The 23,959-nt window shown below is 38.2% G+C and overlaps 1 protein-coding gene across 1 annotated transcript in view; it reads right to left on the reverse strand.

Annotated features, from left to right (window-relative positions):
• Nucleotides 1–121: 121 nt before the first annotated feature.
• Nucleotides 122–23,959, reverse strand: part of PTPN4 (protein tyrosine phosphatase non-receptor type 4) — a 143,848-nt gene continuing 120,010 nt past the window's right edge. The window contains exons 18-26 of the mRNA XM_007469135.1: nucleotides 19,768–19,924; nucleotides 16,466–16,632; nucleotides 15,490–15,580; nucleotides 15,344–15,405; nucleotides 12,848–12,994; nucleotides 11,222–11,350; nucleotides 8,428–8,576; nucleotides 6,950–7,085; nucleotides 122–601 (exon numbers count right to left, since the gene is read on the reverse strand). Of these exons, the coding sequence (XP_007469197.1) occupies nucleotides 515–601; nucleotides 6,950–7,085; nucleotides 8,428–8,576; nucleotides 11,222–11,350; nucleotides 12,848–12,994; nucleotides 15,344–15,405; nucleotides 15,490–15,580; nucleotides 16,466–16,632; nucleotides 19,768–19,924 (1,125 nt within the window). The 3' untranslated portion in view covers nucleotides 122–514. The remainder of the gene's footprint in view (nucleotides 602–6,949; nucleotides 7,086–8,427; nucleotides 8,577–11,221; nucleotides 11,351–12,847; nucleotides 12,995–15,343; nucleotides 15,406–15,489; nucleotides 15,581–16,465; nucleotides 16,633–19,767; nucleotides 19,925–23,959) is intronic.

Below are 23,959 nucleotides of genomic sequence, written 5' to 3' on the forward strand. Positions count from 1 at the left end.
AGGGAAAGATGTGCTGCATCCATAGGCAGTGTATTGGCTAATATTGAGAATGATATTGCTAACATTTAAAAAGTAACATCTGGTAACCAGTATAGTAAGAACATGAATCACTGGGAAACACCAGAGCTGACTCCTGATGTTGACTTCTTTTTGCTTTCAAGATACAGGTGTACAACAGAGATGATGAGAATTCTGAGCCTTGTTTGTGGCAATTCTACCAGAAGGGGACTGCATGGCACCACCACAAGATTTCATAAATTACCCTGAACATACTCAGTTATTCACTATTTGTTTGGAGCAAAGCATGAGTCTTCAAACACATGAATGACAGATTTTGAGAGAGTGACTCTTTTTTGAAACATAAAGTGCAACAGTGCTGAAGTTTTCAGTTTTTGTTAGTTCTTCATTTTTTTTTTTTTTGTCTGTTTAGATGCCATTTCCTGCAAGCAGTTTTATGGCACAGTGAATATAATGGAAAGCAGTTTTCCAACACATATCCCAGACCTTTGCTTTCTTATTTATTTGATGATGTCGTTGAAGGTTTAACAATTCCTTCTTCATAAACTTTCAAAATAGCTTCACATACAAATCTGTATTGACTCTGAAAAATAAAATATAAAAAAATAGAATTGATCAGGAAAACTAGAAAACAAACAAAGATAAACATCTCACTTGGCTTGCTTATACAAGAAATACAAAGTAAAACTGCACAGAGATACCACTTTTCACGAAGAGACTGGCAAACAAAGTTTGACAGCATATTCTGTCGGCAAAACCCTCTCATACATTGCTAGTAGGAATGTTAAAATACCACAATCCCTATGGATGGACAGTTGGCCTCATCTGACAAAATTACATTGATTTACCTATTGACCCAGCAATTCCACTTCTAGGAATCTATCCAGAAGACAAACTAGAAAAAGAAATTAAAATATTTATTCAGAAATGAGGCTATTCACTGCGGAATTACTTATGACAAAAAAGTAGAAACAATTCAAATCGTCATCAGTAAGGGACTGGGTGAGTAATCTGGTACATCCTCAAAGTGTGGTACTATGAAATGGGGGGGAAAGGAAAAGAAGTCTACAGACTGCCACAGACTGATTCCAGGATATTTTGTTAAGTAAAAAAAGCAAGGCAGAGAAAAGTGCATACAATATATTATCTTTATAAGAGAAAGGGGGGGAATACAAATATGTACTATCACAAAATGTATGTTAAGAAAAAAGCAAGGGAAGGATAAATCATAAAAAAAATGGCTTCCTATAAGGAAAGGAGTGAACAGGGTGAAGGAGAGAGATAGAGAATATACTTCCTTCTTTTATAGATTTTACTTTGGAACCATGTAAAGATACTCCATAATTAAAACATTCATTTTAAAAGCCTCTATAAATTGAAAATATAAAACATATCAATGTATGTATCTAGTTGATGGCATAACCACATACAGAGGAGCTATTTCAAAGGACTTTGAAACAGTAATTTAACTGTATCTCTGTAGAATATATATCCCAAAGCAAAAAGAACTGTGGAAAGAATTGAAAATTCTTTTTGGTAACGATACTGTTGGTAGTCTTAGTTTTGTTATTCTGAGACGGCTGTTGGGTAATGTGGAATAAAACAAATGAGGACTCGGGATATGCTAAGTCTTTCATTTCTGGTATTGTAGAGAACCAGCATTCTTGTTAAAGAAGAAAAGGGACAAAGATATAAGCAGAAAATGGTAAGTGAAAACACTGTGGTCTGAGTCTGTATTGGAAGCCCTGAAACAGAGCAGGGCCCTATGGTCTATGCCCCCCATGTCCTCAGCCTGCCTTTTGTCTGTGGAAAAATTTTAGCCGAAGAGTAACTTTAATCAGAGAAATGAGAAAATGCAGAAACAATGGAAAACAGTCAAAGGCGACTGGATAATTCATTAAGCAGAGTCAAGGACCTTTAGTTCCTCGTCAAGGGCTGTAGATAATATTCTGAGCCGTATCCTGTGAGCTGTCTTATAGATACTGAAACCTCCGCCAGGTGGAAGAAGTGAACTACACGATGACCAGGCTGTAGCCATGACATAAGCTGCCACAATTCCGAGAACTGGCCCCAAGGAAATGGGAACGAACCAACCCTGGAGAGGCCAATGAACCAACTCATTATATTGAAAACTTATAAATAAAGGGAAAGCATCAAGTGTTAATCTTGTCTTTCCTATACAGACTGTACCACTGGTTAACCAAACAGCAGATGAGAAGTTTCTCTTTAAAGAAGTATTCCAACTAATAAATAACAAAGGAATGATAGAACATTGTCATTTTGCAAGCCCAATGAATTAATGATGCAGACACTGATCACCCAAGGCTGCTAACATCACAAAAAGGAAGACACAGACATCATGTACCCTCTGAAGGAAGCTGCTGCAACCTACAGATCCATTTACCAGTTCTGGAAAAGACAGAGAACACCATCTTGGGAACACAATCAGCAAAATCCAGACTATGGGAGAACAAGTAACACAAACAACCTGTGTTGTTCATCAAATAAACTGCAAGAAGAAAGAAGAGAGACACAGGAGGAAGACACAGATTAAAAGAGGTTTAGGAGACACACAGACCAGTCAAAATGTGTGGGCCATATTCGAATCCTGACGTTACACAAACTGAGAATAGAAACAAAAACTCATTACGTATGATATGATCCAGCAATCTGACTTGTGGATATATATCTGAAAAGATTGAAAGCACTGTCGAAAAGAGATATTTATACATCCATGTTCACAGCAACATTATTCAACAATAACCTAAATGTGGGAATAAACCAAATGCCCATCAACAGATGAAAGGATAAGAAAAATGTGGTATATAAACACAAGGAAGTATTTTTTTCAGCCTTAAAAAGAAAGGAAATTCTGACACATGCTACAACATGGGTGACTCTTGAGGACATTATGCTCAGTGAAATAAGCCAGTCACAAAAGACAAAAACTGTGTGATTCCACTTATAGGATGTATCTGGAGCAGTCAAATTCACAGCAACAGAAAATAGAATGGTGGGTGCCGGGGGCTGGGGGAGAGAAAAATGGATTTAATGGCTATAGAGTTTTGCAAGATTAAAAAGTTCTACAGACTGGTTATACAACAGTGTGAATATACTTAATACTGCCAAACTGTACACTTAAAAATGGTCGAGATGGTAAATTTTATGTTTTGTATTTTGCTACAATTAAAAGTAAAAAATCTATTTTGTGTGGATATAGATATAGAAACCTCAAGAAAATACTAGCAAATCAAGTCAGGCAACATATAAAAAGAATTAAACACCATGTCTAAGTAAGATTTATCTCAGGAATGCAAGGTTAGTTTAACACCCCAAAATCGATCAATCTAATACATTATGTTAATAGAATAAAAGACACAAACTACATGATCATCTCAGATACAGAAAAAGCACTTGACAAAACTGAACACCCTTTCATCATGAGAACACTAAACAAACTAGTAACGGAGGGAACTTTCTGAACTTGATAAAAGGCATTAATGAAAAATCCATGCTAACCTTATAGTACTTAGTGGTGAAAAACAGAAAACTGTCCCTTAAGACCAGGAACAAGACAAGGATGTCTGGTTTCACCACTTCTATTTAACACTGTACTGGAGATTCTGGCCAGGGCCAGAAAAGATGAAAAGAAAACCAAGGCATCTATACTGGAAAGGAGGAAGTAAACCATCTCTATTTGCAAATGACATGATCTGTATATGGAGGATCCATCCTAAGGAATCTACTTTCATGCATACAGAAAATTATTAGAGTTAATAAATGACTTTAGCAAGGTTGCAGGATACATGATCAATATGCAAAATCAGTTTTATTTGTATATCCAAGCAATGAATAGTCCTAAAATGTAATCAAGAAAACAAGTACACTTACAATAAGACCAAAAAGACTAAAAAAACCTTAAGAATACATTTAACAAAAGAATGATAAGACTGTGCAATACAAAACACTGTTGAAGGAAATTAATGAAGACATAAATAAATGGAAAGACATTTTGTGTTCATGCTTTTGAAGACGGAATATCATTAAGATGGCAACACTCCCCAAAATGATCTACAGATTTAATGCAATCCCTGTCTTGCTTTTTTTGCAGAGGACAAACTGATTCTAAAACTCATATGGAAATGCAAGGGACCCAGAGTAGCCAAAACAGTCTTGAAAAAGAACAGGGTTGCAAGATACAGATTTCCTGACTTCAAATTTTATTACCAATTTATAGTAATCAAGACAGTGTGGTATTAACATAAGAACAGACATATAAATCAATGGAATACAACTGAAAGTCCAGAAATAAACCTTTACATTTGCAGTCAAGGGACCCAGAGACAATTCATGGGGAAAGAACAGTCTTTTCAACAAATGGGGCTGAGACAACTGGAGATACACATGCAGAAGAATGAAGGTAGACCCCTACCTCACACCACATGCAGATATGAACTCAAAACGGATCTGACATTTAAATGTGACAGCTAAACTATAAAACTCTTGGAAGAAAAAACAGGAATAAATCTTTGTGACCTTAAGTTACGCAATGATTTCTTAGCTATGACACCAAAAGTGTATGTGATTAAAAACAAAACAAACAAAACTGGATGTAATCAAAATTAAAAACTTTTGGGCTTCCCTGGTGGCGCAGTGCTTGAGAGTCCGCCTGCCGATGCAGGAGACGCGGGTTCGTGCCCCGTTTCAGGAGGATCCCACATGCCGCGGAGCGGCTGGGCCCGTGAGCCATGGCCGCTGAGCCTGCTAACTGCTGTTCATGATGATGAGCTGGCTAACATTTGTTTATGCCTACAGCCTGATGTGCAATGATAAATTTGTTAAAAGCATTCTTCTGTATAATTCTCTCATCAGTAAAAAAAAAAAAAAAAAAAAAAAAAAAAAATTAAAAACTTTTGTGCTTCAAATGACTTAAGAAAGTGAAAGAATAGCATAAACGAAAACATTTGCAAACCACAGAACTATGAGAAGAGACTTGTTTTTAGAAAATATAAAGAACTCTTACAATTCAACAATAAAACAAAAAAAACAAATTGAAAAACAGGCAAAAGATTTGGACAGTCCTCGAAAGAAGGTATACAAATAAATGGCCACATGAAAAGATGCTTGATATTGTTAGTTATTATGGAAATGCAAATCAAAACCACAAGATACCACTTTATATTCATTAGGAAGGCTAAAATAAAAGATAATGACAAGTGATGACAATGATGTGGAGAAAATGGAACCCTCACACATTGCCAGGGGACTGCAAAATGGCGCAGTTGCTTAGGAAAACAGTCTTGACAGTTCCTCAAAAGGTTAAACAGAGTTACCATATGACCCAGCAATTCCACTCCTGGGTATATACCCAAGAGAAATGAAAACATTTATAAACAAAAACATATACACAAATGCTTATGGCATCATTATTCATAATAGTCAAAAAGTGGAAACAATGTAAATTTCCATCAACAGATGAATGTGTATCTATTCCATGAATAAGGAATGAAGTACTGATATATGCTATAGAATGTATATACCTTTTAATATTATGCTAATTAAAAGAAGCCAATTATTTATGAAAGATCAAATTATATGATCCCATTCACATGAAAAGTCAGAATAGGCAAACCTACAGAGACAGAAAGTAGACTAATGGTTGCCTACGGCTAGGTTGGGGGAAGCTTGGGGAAGGTAACAGGGCAAAATGGGTACAGGATGTCTTCTTGGGGTGATGAAAATATGCTAAAATTAGATAGCAATTATGGTTGCCAAACTCTGATATAAAAAAAAAAAACAGTGAAATGTACACTTGTTAAAAAGGGTGAATTTTATGGCATGTGAATTATATAAAGCTGTTCTAAAGTTTAAAAAGACATGATTTATATGAGACAACTGGAAATCTGAATACTGGCTATTGCTAATATTAGGGAATTACTGTTAATTATACTTTGGTGTGATAATGGTGTTGTGGTTTTGTTTAGAAGAAAAAAACACTCCTTATCTTTTAGAGAGACACACTAAAATATGTATGGACAAAACAATACGATGTGTAGGGTTTGCTTCAAATGTGGAGACAACAGGTGGCAGTATGAAGGAAACACCACAGCCAGTGTTGGGGCTGAGTATGCAGTACAGTGTTGATTACATTATATTGTCTGCTTTTGTGTATGTTTGAAATTTTCCATAATTAAAAGCTAAAAAACTGACAGGCACTTACCACATAGGTCAGTTCACTTCAGTAACCTTAATGCCACCAACAGTGCTAACATTTCACAATGGCTTAATATAAAAAATAATCTTAGCGTTAACTCTAAAATTCCATGATTCCTCTTTTGAATCTTGGAACATAATTCAGAGTCAGTATAGAATATAGTAAGTTAGTAGCTTAATGTCCATGATTTTTGTTGTTGCAATTTAAGCTCTTATGTAAAAAAGAAAGGCAATTTCCCCACAGCTGTTTCACTGAAAACAGGTCTATCAAGATTCTCCAGTCTAGGGACACTATCGTTCTCAGCACTCCATCTGACTAAGTAACCCAGGGCACGTTCCTCCTCTGCACCTGTTTAGGCAGTTCAGAACTAGCATGATAGGGTGGTGTTGGCAAACGTTTTCTGTAAAAGACCAGATAGCAAATCCTTTCGTTTTTGCAATCACATGGTGGCTGCTGCAACTTCTCAACTCTGCTACTGTAATGTGAAAGCAGCCATAGACAACATGTAAACAAATGACTGGCTGTTTCCAATAAAACTTTATTTATAAACACAAGTGGCGAGTTTGGTTTATTGGCAGTATTTGCTGGTCCTTGTGCTAGGGTTATTAGCTCCTGGCAGAGAATTAAAAAGAGAAAAGTATGGTTTGAAAGATATACTGATAACAAAACCCATCACGTTGAGAATGCACACTCATACATGAGGCATGTAGTACTTACAGGAGTTTGGATCATCATGGCTCGTTGGTCTCTCATTGTTCTCACAATATCTAGTGGATATACTGGCTGATTGCATTCAATGAGACACATGGCTGTTTCCATGGTAATAAGAACCCCGGTTCTTCCAATCCCAGCACTAAAAAAGACAAATATGGGGCAAGGTCTGATATAATTCTGTTACACTTCTTGTGCCTTTTGTACTGAATCATATTACAGTAGAAGAACAATTTTGATTTTAATGTTTTATATTAATAAAAGTAGCAAGCCAACTGGAAACTATTTTGGAAACCAAAAAAAAAATTCACTTAATACAGATTAAATGGTCTGTAACCACCCCTCCCCCACTGTTAGTTGCAAATATACAATTTTAAAAGTTACACTTCAGTTTTTAAAATCTGAACAAGGTATAGAAGCTTATTGGAGAAACAGCTTTAAAATGCAAAATAAGAGGATTACAATAATAAATCATTAACAAATGTACAAAAGACAACTATTTTACACACTCAAAAATCAATTTTTAAAACCAAATTTAATTTTCATTAAACTTCACCATTGACATAGTTAAGAACAACTTTGTGAAGTACTCTGTGAATGTGGATAAAGTAGCTCTTGGGAATTAAGGATATGAAATAGCCAAACGTGTCCACCATTCCTGCCATTTTGCCTCTCCAATATTTGGTCTACAGTGTGTTTTGATGATTTGAAAGTTTGCTCTTAAAAAGTGCTGGAGGGCTTCCCTGGTGGCGCAGTGGTTGAGAGTCCGCCTGCCGATGCAGGGGACACGGGTTCGTGCCCCGGTCCGGGAAGATCCCACAGGCCGCGGAGCGGCTGGGCCCCTGAGCCATGGCCGCTGAGTCTGTGCGTCCGGAGCCTGTGCTCCGCAACGGGAGAGGCCACAACAGTGAGAGGCCCGCGTACAGCAAAAAAAAAAAAAAAGGGCTGGAAAGTTTAAGGATAAAGAGATACCTTAATACATCCTCTGAATAAACCACTTGGATAAGGAGAAAATAACTTCTGGCTCCTAATCTCTGCAAGGCTGTAGCATTGTATCTGGTCTCTTGAGGGCAGAAGGGCTCAGTGTGAAAGGAAGGAGGGTGTGAGCCGCCATTCACTGGGGCTCTTGGAAGTGGTCCCTCTTGAGAGGGTTGGGCAGCGCCACTCCAAGGAGGTGAGATGCTCACCAAACGTCCTAGGAGGGGCCAGGAGCGGGAAATCCAAACCTCAGGATGCAACCTAGCTCCTGCAATGCTGTATTTCATCAAATCTATGAAACCATTAACTTTAGGACATAACTATGAAGAAGACAAACTGCTGTCCTCTGTTAAAACATACCCATTTACCTTCTACCTTCAGAGCCTAGCTTCGAGATCTATCAGAGTGACAACCGTAACTGAAGGACAAAATACAATACATACTCCCTTTTAAAAATGACACATCTAGTCAGTTACTCAAATCATAATAGACAGAAAATAAAATACCTGCAATGAACAACAATAGGTTCTTCCTTGCCATCCCTCTTATTTCGTACATGGCAAACAAAATCCAGAAAGTCGCTTGAATCGTCAGGGACCCCATGGTCGGGCCAGGCTATATACTGGATCTGAGTGAGCTGACGACTCTCATTTTTCTACGTATAATGAAAAATTATGCACCTGACTTAGAAATAATCCTTAAAATATAAACAAATATTCATGTCACTTTAATTTTAGGAGAAAAGCAATGGACTTCCCTGGTGGCGCAGTGGTTAAGAATCCGCTTGCCAATGCAGGGGACGTGGGCTCGAGCCCTGGTCCGGGAAGATCCCACATGCCGTGGAGCAACTAAGCGCGTGTGCCACAACTACTGAGCCTGCGCTCTAGAGCCCACGAGCCACAACTACTGAAGCCCGTGCGCCTAGAGCCCATGCTCCGCAGCAAAAGAAGCCCGTGCACTGCAACGAAGAGTAGCCCCTCCTTGTTGCACCTAGAGAAAGCCCGCGCGCAGCAACGAAGACCCGACACAGCCAAAAATAAATAAATAAATTTTTTAAAAAACAAAAGAAAAGCAAAAGAAACCACTCTCATTCCCCCCTGCCAAAAAAGTAATGTATAAACTCAATAAAACCCAAAAGTTCAAGGAAAAGGAAAGAAACCATTTTACAGAAACAGCTGTACCCATTTAAGTATCAGTCACTTGGATTATTACTCTTCTTACAACTCAATTTCTGTATTTGTAGAGTATTTTTAGGATGATAATCAAGTAATCAAGGCAAAAACAGATTAAGATCCCAGAGAAATGTTTAAAAGAAAACTAAAGAATTGTTAGGTGAGCAAAAAGTAAGGTTAAAAAAAAAATTTTTTTTTTAATGAACAAAGTTGGGCTAATACTTATTGTAAGTGCAAGTGAAATTATGGAAATCAGGAAAAATAAGATCTCAGAATAAATGTAGGTTAAAAACTGGAGAGCATAAAAACACAAAATCAATCAGGACTTAATTCTTTTGGGGGAGCCAAAAGTTGGTATAATGAAGAAAGTAAGGTACTGAATTTATACATTTTGGCTCAAATGTCAACTTTGCCAATTAAGATGCTAATTCAGAGCCTTACTTTCTCCAACTGAAAAATGAAATGACATCTACACCTCAGAGGGATAGTCTTATGTTAAAAGGATTCAGTGAGAGGACCTGCAAAGCACCCAATCACAGCTGTTTGGAATCATATGCTCAATACTTGGTAGCTATAGTCATTCAACACTATGAAATCTGGTTACTATCATTTACATTAGATGGAGCTTCCAGAAAAGAATGTGAAAGTAAGGTAATCAAGAGAGAAGAATTCCCAAAGAGACCTCAGTTTAATGTGATAACTAATTTTTCAGATGAATTGAAGGTATCTAGCACAGATTACCTTTGACTATTATTGTTAACAAAAGAACTTAACGGTACCAATACGCTACAAGAATGGGTAAGGTAAAATCATATTTTATTAAGTTTTGAGGTAGCATTTATCTGTCTATTCATCTATCTACCCATGTATGTATGTACTGATGGTAGCAAGTTAATTTTCCCAATTATAATTGGCTCCAGTGTTAGAAACTAATTTGTGTCTTAGCATAGTTCTGAGGTACTCAGCGTTGCAAAGAAAAGCCACTAAAATATATACAACTGCCATGGATAATCTGCCGGTGGAGAATGATGGGATACACATATCATCTGATGCAACCCTCTACAAGCTCATCTGTCATGTCTACTGAGGAAAGTGAAGAACCAGCTTATTGGCTTGCCTTGTCATACAACCACGAGCTATATACAGTGTCCACGCCCAAACCCTAAATTCATTCTCCTATCTCTAGCCCGTAACATTTTGAAAACTTTACTTTCTTGTAACTTTAGCTTTATCCAGTGCCAGGTTCCTTCAGCACAACGTGGCGCTCCTTCCCTTTCTGGTCAGTAAGGTCCTGTCTCACTGGACTCCTGTAATCACCCTCGGGGAGGAGTGCGGTGGCGGCGGCCTGCGCATGGGACCAGGGGAGACGTGGTCTCGTCTCCAAAGGCTTGGCCGTGGATGCTGTGCTGTCTGCTCTTCTCTAGCATCACTTCTTTCTGCCTTCAGCAGAAAGCCCCTACCGCCCCTCTGCCCAAGGTGGCTGGTCCAGGCTCTGGCAGCTTAACAGGACAGGCACGTGCTGCCCTCCACACATCTCCCAGCTGGGTTACTGAGCCGTCGTTTCCTCGTCGGTTTCCACTCTGGCTTTGATCTGGAAACCACGGTGGACTGACCCAGGCAGCAGTAAGAAAAACTAACAATTTGAAAGCTATAATCTGTCTGAGGTCAGAAGGTCCTGCCTACCATCTTTTCCTCCTTGATACTGAGAAGACTGTGAAACTGCTCTCTTCCACTCTTAAAAAAGGGGAATAATGTGATAGCTTTCAATTGTTCTTTCCATTTCTACAGATGGACTCCAATACCTTACCGATAAAACGTGGAGGAAAAAATCTATAGCCAACACCCCTGGTATAATTTTTATGAATAGGAAGAGTACAATATTAATAGTAATAAGTATTATTTACTAGACTATTTTTTCACTGATCATTCGTATTTACCTACAGAAATTGGAAATATTATAGTAGGAGAATACATTTCATAAGATTCTGAAGTATCCCAATGAAGCAAACAGTTCAGCAATTTTTAAATATTTCTTAGTAACTAGGACTCAGACTAAAAACATTTTCATCTGTCAAAGCCTCTACCTTAAACAAAACAGCTCTAACCAACAGACCCCCTGCCTTCGTACCTCCTGGTTAAACAGTGTCATCTTCCTGAAGACATATGCAGTGTTTCCTTCTTCTGAGTGGCAGGTGACTTGGTAGCACCCATAGGATGAACTTCCTGTGGGTTCTGGCCAATACTGGTGACACTTAACCTGGTATCAATAGATTTTAGAAATATACATAATTCAGGTTCTCCAATTTTTAAAATGTTTTAATTTTTAAGAACTTTCAAACTTACAGAAAAGTGACAAGAATAATTTAATGAACTCTCATATACCCTTCACCTAGATCTACCAACTAGTATCATTTTTTTCTTTGCCACTTTTTCTCTTTGTAATAATAGTCTGTTTGGATATATTTTGAGACTGCAAATATCCTGTTTACAACAAGCTTCCACCCATTGTTTTACCATTACACTAATTTAGACTTAAGTTAAGAATGAGAAAGAATCTTCAACTAAAATGCCAAATGCAATCCATTTATTTTCATAATTAAGATTAAAAAAAAAGGTTTCATGACATACAATTCACGTACCATTCAATCTACCCATTTAACGTACACTATTCAATTGTTTTTAGTATACTCACAGAGCTGTGTAACCATTACCACAGTCACTTTTAGAACATTTTCGTCACCCCCAAAGGAAGACCCACAGCCCTTAGTAATCCCTGTGTGTCCCTCTGGCCCCCTCTCCTCCCTCTACGCCAGGCTTGGGTGACCACTAATCTACTTTCTGTCCTCTATGGCCTACTTTGGACATCACATATAATAGAAGCATAAGATACGTGGTCTTTGGTGACTGCTTTGTTCACTTCGCACAATGTTTTTTCCTGGGTTCATCCATGTTGCAGCATGTATCATTTATTCATACCTTTTTATTGCCAAGTAATATTCAACTGTATGAATATACCACATTTTATCTGGTACATCTGGGTCTTCTCCCACTTTGGGGCTATTAAAGATAATGCAGCTGTGAACATTTGTGCACCAGTTTTTGTGTGGACGCGGATTTAATTCTCTCGGGTATTCCTAGGAGTGACACTGCTGAGTTACTGTCAGTCACTCTACGTTTAGCCTCTTGAAGAGCTGGCAGGCTGTCTTCCAAGGCAGTTGCACCATTTCACAAACCCACCAGTGGTACAGGAGGTTTCACTGCCGCCACATCATCACCAACACAGGTGATTTTCTGTCATCTTTACTTTGGCCACCCTACTAGATATGATGTAGTATCACATGGTGGCTTTGATTCGCATCTCCCTGATGACTAATGATGCTGAGCATCTTTTCATGACCTTGTCGGCCATTTGAATATCTTCTTTGCAGAATCATCTATTCAGATCCTTTGGCCATTTTCAAATGGGGTATTTGTTATTTTATGGTTAAGTTGTATGAATTCTTTATATATTCTAGATACAAATCCCTTATCAAGTACATATTAGTCCATTTAAATAATAATGACTAACACTTATATCACATTTATTATAACACACTTATTATGTGTCAGTCACAGTTAAGTGCTTATCCATGATGATTTTAATCACAACCCCGTCAGAAAGGACGTTTAAAGGTGACAGAAGAGACCACACGACGTGGCTCTCTTGATTGTGCATGCGATGCAGCCTAGAAAAGCTTTGGGCAGCGTGACTTACTCTGCCATGCTCGGCCTGTGTGGTCAGCATCACAACCGTGGAGCAGCCTTGTTCCCATGCCATCTGCCAGAAGTCTGTACAGGTGTGTGGCAACGGCCCTTGGCAAGCGATGTACTGATTTATTATTCTAGAGGAAGGAATTTCCATCTAAAAGGACACAAAAACAAAATCGTTCGCATTATTACTTTTTTACTAGGATCAAACACATGAAAATCATCTACTGAATGATAACTGAATACAACTAATCTCAATAAATTGCAAAGTGAGTAAAACAAATCTTTATCAACAATTTATTTTATTTGTAGCAGAAATTTCTTGGCAATGTGCAGTAGTTATACATATTTATCTTTCAATCAGTGGAAACAAGAATTTAAATATTTTCCAAAGCGCTCTCATGGTTTTTTTAAGTGCAGCTTTACAGAGAATCCTGTTTCAGAGGCAGAGCATTGATATAGAAATAAAAAATGTTTGCCTGTACATAGAAAACAAACTTATGGTTACCAAAGGGAAAAGGCAGGGGATAAATCAGGAGTTTGGGATCAACATATACACACTATATAAAATACATAAAAAACCAAGGACCTACTGTACAGCACAGAGAACTATATTCGATATCTTGTAATAAATTATAATGGAAAAGAAAAAAAACTGTCTCTAACCAGCTTATTAGTAAATTTTGTGAGGAGCAAAAATTCTGCCATTGGCTTTAGTTGAGATTTTTCATATTATATATGTGTGTATATGTATAATGTGATGTATAAATATTATGTAATATGCACATAATTATATATATAATATATGTAACATGAAAAGATTGGAAAAATATTTTAAGTTCATTATTTTCAGAAAGTAAGACTGTAAGTATTTGGGGAAGATGAACCATCATCTTATTATATATTTAAGACTGAATTAAGAAAAAGAAAAGGTGATGTGTACATGGCAACTGGAAGGATACCAAAGGGTGAGGAAAGAAGTCTCCTTCCCATCCCAGCCTCCAGTTTACACTCAGGAGGGCAATCTTCTTCCTAGCTCCTATCATGTCCTTTTGAAGATATACTACACACAACACACAAATGTACACGTAAAACTACTTTCCTTTTTTTCTGTAAAATATAAATGGTAGCATATAATGTTGTTCTGCATCTTCTCTTGTTTCTACTTTACCTTTAAAATCATGTCAGATTAGTACATAAAATTTCATACTGTGTAATGGCTCTACTGTATAAACGTACCGTAAATTCATATAACATTTAAGTTGCGGCCAATTTAACTGCTATCATAACCAAGTCTACCCTGAATCATTTGTAGACCTAACATTTTTGCACACAGGAAGAAATATATTTGTATAGGCAACAGGAAGAAATGAGAACGCTGGATCAAAGTGCATGTGCGTTTAAAAATATTTTTTAATTAATTAATTTTACTTTTGGCTGCATTGGGTCTTTGTTGCTGCGCGCGGGCTTTCTTTAGTCACGGCGAGTGGGAGCTACTCTTTGTTGCAGTGCACGGGCTTCTCATTGCGGTGGCTTCTCTTGTTGCGGAGCACGGGCTCTAGAGCACAGGCTCAGTAGTTGTGGCACACAGGCTCTAGAGCACAGGCTCAGTAGTTGTGGCGCACGGGCTTAGTTGTTCTGCAGCATGTGGGATCTTCCCAGACCAGGGCTCGAACCCGTGTCCCCTGCCTTGGCAGGCGGATTCTTAACTACTGCACCACCAGGGATGCCCTGCATTTAAAATTTTAACAGACGGCTCCAAATGGCTCTCCAAAGAGGTTGTCCCTATTTATACGTCCACCAAGAATGTATGAGGAATGCTAGTTCCTCAGTAAACTCCTTAATAATCCACAATCCTTTCTCCACATTCTGAAACTCGCAATGTTCTGAAGCGTAAGTGTGTCTCTCTCTCTTTTTTTTTTTGGTATACCTCACCTAACCTGGATTCATTTGGTAACAGTATCCGACCTGAACCTGTTTATAGTCTATCAGTCCTATTTCGTGGGAATATCCATAGTTTGTTTGCTGTTGAATATCAACATATTGATTATAGGGTAATGTCCCATAGCCTGCTGGGGACATTACTTATTACAGTATATGCACCAAATAACCTTTCAAAACTCCTCCAAATTCTGAATCCCAAAGCATATTTGACCCCAAGGTTTCAGGTAAAGGCTGTAGGCATGTATAGGGTAGTATCAAACTTTTTGATACTCAATCTAATAGGTGAAAAATGGTAGTAATTCCTTGCAGTTTTGACTTGTACTTTTCTTTATGTAAATTAAGTTGAGCTTATTATTCATTTAAGTGTTTGTTTCTGGTATTTTTATTTTTCTAAGTGTTTTAACAGTATAATAGTTTTGCTTAAAAAAAAAAGTCCTTATCAGAGGTACATACTAAAACAGCTGATTGTCATTAATCATGGATTCTGGAATAAATCTCAAAGTTTAGAGTGGTCCCTCTTATTCCAAATGACAAAGGCATAATTTTAAAAAAAACTTACATTTATATAATTTGCATTGATATAGTCTTCTTTACCCTTTAAAATGACCCGTGTAGCATCATCTGAAAAAATTTAAAAGAAAGAATGTTTTAATAAAGTTATGTTAAGAAGATTAAACATAACATACAGAGAGGGTAGATACTCACAAGGCGAAATATCTCTGTATCTATTTTTGGAAATGTTCTGAGGTAATTTGGCACAAGACATTGTCATTCCAGGTTTTTTCCGATATAGTTGCTAAAAAAAAAAAAAAAAAAAAAAAAAAAAAATACATAAATTAATTAATTAACTCCTACCCCCAAAAAAAAAAAAAAAAAAAAAAAAAAAAAAAGAACGCGTCCAGAAAGCCATCAAGAGTTTCTATTTTGTTTTTGTTTTCCAGACTTCTTTCTATGCTATCAAGAAACAGGTTTTTTTCCTTGGAATACCACATCTATACAATGATGTACCTTAGGTTTAGTAAGGTATTGAACCAAATTTGCAAAGCTGAATTTTGCAAAATCTCTGACATGAATTATATATATTTTGAAAAATAGCAAAACAAGTAAAAACAATTTTCCTTACAGCAAAAGTACCTGAAGTTTTAAATAGCAAATCTGTAGGAAACACCTAGCTTTCATTTACTTTAGAGGTATTTAAAAGAAAAATTGACGTGCCCTAAATATTTTATAGTCATCTACCTGCAACATACACTTCAGAGCAACAAATATTAATGATGGCTAACTACACTGACAAAAATTAGAGAAGGATTAAATATGAGGTAGATACATATTTTTATGTACAAGGTACAAAAATTATTTTCCTTTAACTCAGTATTTTTACATCTATAATAGTCTATCTGCAACCTTTCATAAAAACAGCTATTTAATTACAGAGAAAATGTAGCTTGATGACATACCTGTAAAACCTCCTTATCCCTCTGTTTTAAACAGATATCTATTAATGAAACCATAGCTAGTATTTTGGAAGCAATTTTTTAAAACTCTGCATTTTAGAATTCTTTTTATATCAAGTATTTCTCAGAATAATATTTTAGTTTATAAATTCTAACTGACAGTAGATTAGGCAGTTAAGAAGCTGTGAAAATACAGGCAAACACCTTTCCCACACAACGTTACTTACATCAAACTGTGTCAGCACTGTCCCAGTGATGAGCCCCGCAGCCAGCTGGACCATCGACTCCCGCAGGGAATGGCCATCCTGATGGATGCTATCTAGCGGGGCTTTCTCAGGAATGTACTGGAAGTCCGGCTCATTCTCTAGCTTTTCTTCCACTACATCATACACAGCTACAAAGCCAAAACCAAAATCAAAAAAGCCTCATGGAAACCTTAATGAGTTGGCAAAAGGAACTTACCAGATATTATTTAATTTTGTGTCAGGAAAAATATTCATTTATTCCTAACTCATCATATCTGAGTCTGGGGCCACTGTGTATGGGTTGAGAGTGGCTGTGGAGTAGAAGTACCACCTCTGGGGAAAAGAAGGTTCTTGGCCATATTACTGAAAATGTCTGTAACTTGAAGAGACAGTAGGAAAAAGAGGAAGGCCAAGAAGCAGCTATGACCGGATCTTTAATTTGTGGACCTGGGACAAGAGCAGCAATAGAGGCCTATACACACCATAGGTCTAGATGTGAAAAGCTACACATAAGCGGAACAGAATGCTAAACAAAATACTTCCTATTCTCGTTCCTTGATGTATCTACCAAACAACTTAAGAGGTCAGATTTCAAAGGAGAATTCTAGGCCAGAATGCATGGTTGTGGCAGTTGAGGGGAGCCACCCCTAGACTGTGGCCCTCAGGCCACCCTCAGCTCCACTCTTCAACGTGGGGGCCTATAAGCACACCCTGAACCTCGCAGCCCACACAGAAGCCCATTCTACACCCCTTTGGAAATTGCTTCCTCTGCGCTACCCTGTTGGTCTATATCATGTGATCAACCCTTGGGAGAACGGATCTGGGAAAAATGGCCACAGAGGCCCAGGAATGGGCTCAGAATTATTTGGTGAGAGAACTGAGGGTTGAAAAAGGTGGTCTAAAAGGATGGGGAGGTCACAGATGCTGTAACCTTGGTCCCACAAAATCCTGACCCCCATGGGAAAAGGCAAAGGTGAAGCAGAGAAGAGCCCCTTAAGGATGGAGTCAAGCCTCTGGCCTTGTTTAAGAAGTTTTGTTCCTGCTCAAACACGTACGCACTTTTGAGAAGAAGAGATTTCTGAAATGAAGCATGTAAAGGCAAAAAGATGGAAATGCAATTTGTCTAAGAAGAAATAAGATTTAAAGGGGAAAACACCAGGAAAAACAAGCTACGTTTTGGCAAACATAATTTAAAATTTTGATTATACAGTATTTTTTAAAAAATAGACATGACAGACCCACACTGAAAATGAATCCTGGTCTAGATTTTGATAATAAAGCAATATTAGAAAGATCCTTGCCAAAAAATGTAGGCCCTAGGTGGGTTCCTCTCCTAACTTAAAGTATAAATGGAGTGATTTGGAATTGCAAAAAGGCCATGCCTTTTCCATTATATAGACTTTTCTTCATATCCTGCTTCTGTACTGGTCATGAATTTGTGAGCGGATAACTGAAATGTCTTGGTGCCTAAATGTCTTCAACTATAAAATGGGGATAATTTTTCATTGGATGGCTGTAAAGGTTAAATGAGAATATATAAAAGAGCTCAGGTCTATGGAAAGCATTTAAAAACTATTAGGTAATATTATTATTACGTTCTTTAGGATCTGTTATCAAGAGAAAACAGAAAAAAACAAATTGAGAGATGATTCTTAGTATGAAATTTAAGTTGTTTTATGTGACAGAAAATGCCTAAAAATGAATCACCTAAATAACAGATCTAAATAAATGAGTTCCTTTAAAAGTCAAAATAGAATGTTCTGTTGAAGTCCTCTGAATTTTCCTAGAAAGCCAATTCTAAACCATGAACGCAGAAAAACACAAAGTACAGGCAAAACTCGTTTTATTGCGTTTCTCAGATAATTATGGTATTTTTTTTTTTTAAACAGATTGAAGGTTTACAGCAACCCTGTGTTGAGCAAGTCTACTGGTGCTATTTTTCCAACAGCATTTGCTTACTTCGTGTCTCTGTGTCATATTTTTGTAATTCCTGCGATATCTCAAACTTTTCCATTATTATTGTATTTGTTACAGTGCTCTATGATCAATGATCTTTGATTTACTATTGCAAAAAAGATTATGACTCCCTGAAGGCTCAGATGATGGTTAGCAATTTTTAGCAATAAAGTATTTTTAAATTAAGGTATGGATATTGGGTTTTTTTTAGACAATGTGATTTATTGCACACTTAACAGACTACAGTATAGTGTAAACATAACTTTCATATGAACTGGGAAACCAAAAAAGTCATGTGACTCGCTTTACTGCAGAATTTTCTTTATTGCGGTATTTTCTTTATTGCGGTAGTCTGGAACTGAACCTGCAATATCTCCAAGGTCTGCCTGCAGAGAAGGTAAAATGAAAATGTCTGTTTGTACCCAAGAGGCAAAATGGGTACGTGGGGAGAATCGGTAGAGTCCTAATCACATTTTACTTCCCTGTGGTATGTAACTGGCGATGTGGCCCTAACCAATAGTCACTCTTGTGGCTAAAACTGTGATTAACAGTAACTGTTGGGAACAAAACTAGAAGAGCGTGTCTCCTGCCAGGAGGAGGTATGGCATTTACAAATGCTTCTCAGAAGGGACTGGTGAGCGCTGTGGGACCCACAGCAATGCCGTTATCATGAGCACAGGCTGAGGGTCTGGGACTGTGAGCCTGGAGGGAAGGCACAGTTTCCGCGAAAACCCTTCTCAGGACACTGCTGAGGCTGAGCTTACTCCACACCACATTTATTCTGCACAAAGTGAGAGAATTAGGAACACTGTCCAAAGGGGCAGTGGACGGCTTCAGGAGCCCCTGAGCGCTCCACGTGGCAGCATATTCGTGAGACTGTCGTAGAAACCAAACTCTAGCTTGTTGCAGGGCTTTCTACACGTGGAACAGCAAGTATACCTGAGGAAGGACCTAGGACTCCTCAAACACCTGGGGGCAAGGGAGGCAATCTCAGCCACGGCTGTCAGGACAGAACTTGCCGAGGCTGACATCTGAGCAGAGATCCGAGCGAAGTGAGGGTATACGTTCCACGAACATCAGGAGGAGTGCCTCGGGCAGAAGGGCCATCGGGAAGGCCAGCACAGATGACAGGAGAGGGAGCAAGGCCAGGGGTGGGCAAGGCGGCCAAGAATCTGCATTTTACTCCACATGTGAACGGAAGCTGCTGTGCCTTGAGCAAGAGACTGACGTGACGTGACCTGTGTTTTAAGAAGCCCGCTCCGGCCGCTGTGTCTAGGCATAAACATGAAGGAATTATAAGAACATCCAGTGCGACCCAGAGCACTCACCATTGGGTCGAACTAGAAGGACGAGCTCCCCAGGATGCGTCTCGCAGCTCGCTCTGATTAGCAGGACCACCTGGTCGTGGGTGTGCCCCGCAACGTCCCGACCGTTGATCAGCACCACTTGGTCCCCTTCGTTCAGTCGGGGGACACACAGGTCGGCCTGTAATGGGATGAGAATAAGGTCTCCGATTTGCACCCGGCTTTCTGGAAGTAAGGCACAGGAACTTATGTTTATAGACGCTGCAGTAGAACTAAAACCACATGTAGGAGTCTTCTTCACTCATCCATTAAGAAAGCAGAAGTAGGAATCTCACTTTCCCACAGACACTCCTTTTTTCCTTCTTCATTAATCCCTTTTCCCCTAATGCCCTATCATATACCTAGACATACAGAGAAGACTAACATTCTCAAGGTGCACAGATCAAGGCAGCCCTCACTTTGCACTGTCCAGATACACACAAATTTCAGTCACCACAGCTGAGTTAAATAACACCAGTCTCCTAACATGGTTCAAATTTCAGTTACTGTGATAAATTAATTATAACTGCATAAAGTACAAAATTCGCCGCTAGCCCACGTCAGTCCAAAAGTCACTATGTAAATCATAAATATGCACCATGATCAGTGAGCAATCACATTCCTTCTTTCAAAGGCTACTGGTGACTTGGCGTTGGGCATCGGTTATTCAGTTCATGTAGAGACAGCAAAGCGGGTACTTGTCTCTGTCTCCCAGTGATAAACCCATGTAGAAATGGATAATCTAAAGAGCGAGCTAGCCAAAAAGTTAAAAGTGTAGCAAAGAAACAAAAAAGGACGGTGCTGGAAGTGAAATTCAAATTGAACATAAAGTGACTTATAGAAGAAATAGTTGACTATGGAAATATTGACACTTCTGCTGTTTGAGAGACCCCAGATACGCAGGGAAAGGAATTTAGAGAAGGTGAATTTATCAACACAAATGATGAGAGTGGCTGCAACAAGAAGGATGAAGATGTCTGAGGAAGTGATGCTGGCGAAAAACTTCTCAATACAGGCACTCCTGGGAGATATTTCACATCACTGAAAGTGCAAAGGACAAGTGGAAGTGGATTCAGACATAGAAAGGATTATGACCACATGCCAAGTAAGAAAAAATGCTCACTCTGTAATTTAACCTATATGACAAGGAGACAAGCACTGTTCACAAATTACCTGTGATAAGTTTTCACAAAGAAATAAAACACTTTAATTCTCAATGTTTCTAATGTTTGGAATTACAGGATACTAAATCAGCAAGAGTTTTACTATTTTTTCATTTCCCTATATACTTACAAGAGAAAGCATCAGAAATTTTAAAGTTTCGATGAAAAATTTAAAGGCCAGAGAAACAAACATAATTTTCCCCACTGACTGCCAAGAGCACTTTGTACGGTTTCAGACTGCACGGTTATCTTTACAGCCCTGCACAACTGTGCACGTGAGGGCTGCCTGTATTTTATTGAGAAAACAAACAAGTAAATAAGGTAAAAGAGATCAACAGAAATATAGACAGCCTGCTCCAGGGACACAGGAATGAGAACACATGGGAGTCAGGTTTGCAGGATGATAGCTCAGACGGTGAAGGAAATGATAGGGCTGGACCTTTCAGAAAGGGCCGTGGCAAAGGCTTGAAAGATGGAAGCACAACTAAACTCACTGTAAAACAAAGTCAACAAAGTCCAATAAGGTACTGTCACTAGTGGAAAGAGCACTGGTCTAGGAGCCAAGTTCTTCCTTTCCGCTTATGACATGTGTGATCTTAGACACCTGAAACTCTGAGAAAGGAACATATATCTGTCCTAATTATTCATCGTTGTGAAATTATAAAAATGAGATATTTCAATGCAAAGCATTAAAATCTGGAAAATTCAAATTCAAGGTTTGGACCATTCTCTCTAGTTGCTTCTTTCTCTACTTCTTGGTTAAAAAAAAAAAATCTTTGAATGTTATAGCACAGTGGTTACCCATTATCACTGAAGTAACACTCTCATACTTAATCTGCCTTTTATCAGGGATAATTTTTTATTTGCATTTCATTCAGTTCTGGCAAGTCTAGATAAAATGAATTTTGCTGGGGCAAGAGTTATTGGCTCAAATATGATCAGGTAGGAAGAAAAACATGATTTTGGAAATTATCCATTTTAGAAGGTTTCCAATACAAAAAATGACACTAAAATATCTGAAACACTGTCCTTTCCCCTCAATCACCTAAAATGAGGTTTCTAACTGGAAAACTGTAATAGTCTTTAAATTAATAAAATAATATAAAAACGACACATTTCTATTTATTTAATTTGTTCTAAATTCAGTCACTATTTATGAAACATAGTTCTATGTAGCAGGAAGGAAAAATTACCAATATAGTAATCTGTATAGCATAAAAAGAAAATTTATAGTCATAAAATTTTGTTTGGAAATGAACACCCTTGACTTAATTGAAAACTATCTACATTCACTGTTCAGAAAAATCAATATTTCTTTTATGACTATTACAATTGGCATACAAGTAAAAAAAGGTTTATTGGTTTTTTCTAATTATAAGAGCAATACATGTTCATTGTCATGATTTCAGACAATTTAAAAAAAGGACACGGACTTCCCTGGTGGCACAGTGGTTAAGAATCCGCCTGCCAATGCAGGGGACACAGGTTCGAGCCCTGGTCCGGGAAGATCCCACATGCCGCGGAGCAACAGCCCATGCACCACTACTACTGAGCCCGTGTGCTGCAACTACTGAGCCCACGTGCTGCAACTACTGAAGCCCGTGCACCTAGAGCCTGTGCTCCACAACAACAGAAGCCACTGCAATGAGAAGCCCACGCACCGCAACGAAGAGTAGCCCCCGCTCGCCGCACCTAGAGAAAGCCCAGGTGCAGCAACAAAGACGCGATGCAGGAAAAAAAAAAAAGGGAACATGGAAGCAAGTAATAACTACCAGTAATTCCACTACCCAGATGAAACACTGCTAACATTTTTTGTCATGTTTCCAGATTTTTAAAATATATTTACATAACTCATATTTTTTTTAATGGATAAAACAAACATATGAAAGTATAATATGCATTTTTAAATTGAGTATACTTGATTTCGTTTCAGGTATACAGCAAAGTGATTCAGTTACAAATATATACATATATTTTCAGATATTTTCCATTACAGATTACTATAAGATATTGAATATAGTTCCCTGTGCTATACAGTAGGTCTTTGCTCTTTATCATAGTGTGTATCTGCTAATCCCATACTCCTAACTTAGCCCTCCCTGCCCCTCTCGCCTTTGGTAGCCATAAGTTTGCATTCTTTCTTTCTTTCTTATGGCTGCACCGCGTGGCTTACGGAATTTTAGTTCCCTGTCCAGGGATCGAACCCGTGCCCTCGGCAGTGGAAGCGTGGAGTCCTAACCAGTGGACCGCCAGGGAATTTCCATAAGTTTGTTTCCTATGTCTGGGAGTCTGTTTCTGTTTTATAAATGAATTCATTTGCATTTTTTTTAGGTTCCACATATAAGTGGTATCATATGGTATTTGTCTTTCTCTGTCTGACTTACTTCACTTAGTATGATAATCTCTAGGTCCATCCATGTTGCTGCAAACGGCATTATTTCATTCTTTTATGGCTGAGTAGTATTCCATTGTCAAATATGCACTTTTCATAATATTATATCTTATGAAAATATTTCCATACTTATATATGCTACATCATCTATCATTTTAAGAGCTGCAAAGCAATGCATAACTTATTTAATCAATTCTAATGATGTACATTTTGATTTTCCCTCCAATTTTTAAGTTTCACAAACAATACTACAATGAACGTCCTTGTGTATCCTTTGTTCCAACTGTTTCATTAGAGGTAATTCCTAAAAGTGGAATCGTCAGGTAAAAGACACATTTAATTAAAAATAAGTTTTACGGGCTTCCCTGGTGGTGCAGTGGTTGAGAGTCCGCCTGCCGATGCAGGGGACACGGGTTCATGCCCCGGTCCGGGAAGATCCCACATGCCGCCGAGCGGCTGGGCCTGTGAGCCATGGCTGCTGAGCCTGCGCGTCCGGAGCCTGTGCTCTGCAACGGGAGAGGCCACAACAGTGAGAGGCCCGTGTATGCAAAAAACAAAAAAACAAAAAATAAAAATAAAATAAATTAAATAAATAAATAAAAATAAGTTTTACTTAAAATTT

The sequence above is a fragment of the Lipotes vexillifer genome, unplaced genomic scaffold (genome assembly GCF_000442215.2).
Source record: "Lipotes vexillifer unplaced genomic scaffold, Lipotes_vexillifer_v1.1 scaffold1466, whole genome shotgun sequence".
NCBI lineage: Eukaryota > Metazoa > Chordata > Mammalia > Artiodactyla > Lipotidae > Lipotes > Lipotes vexillifer.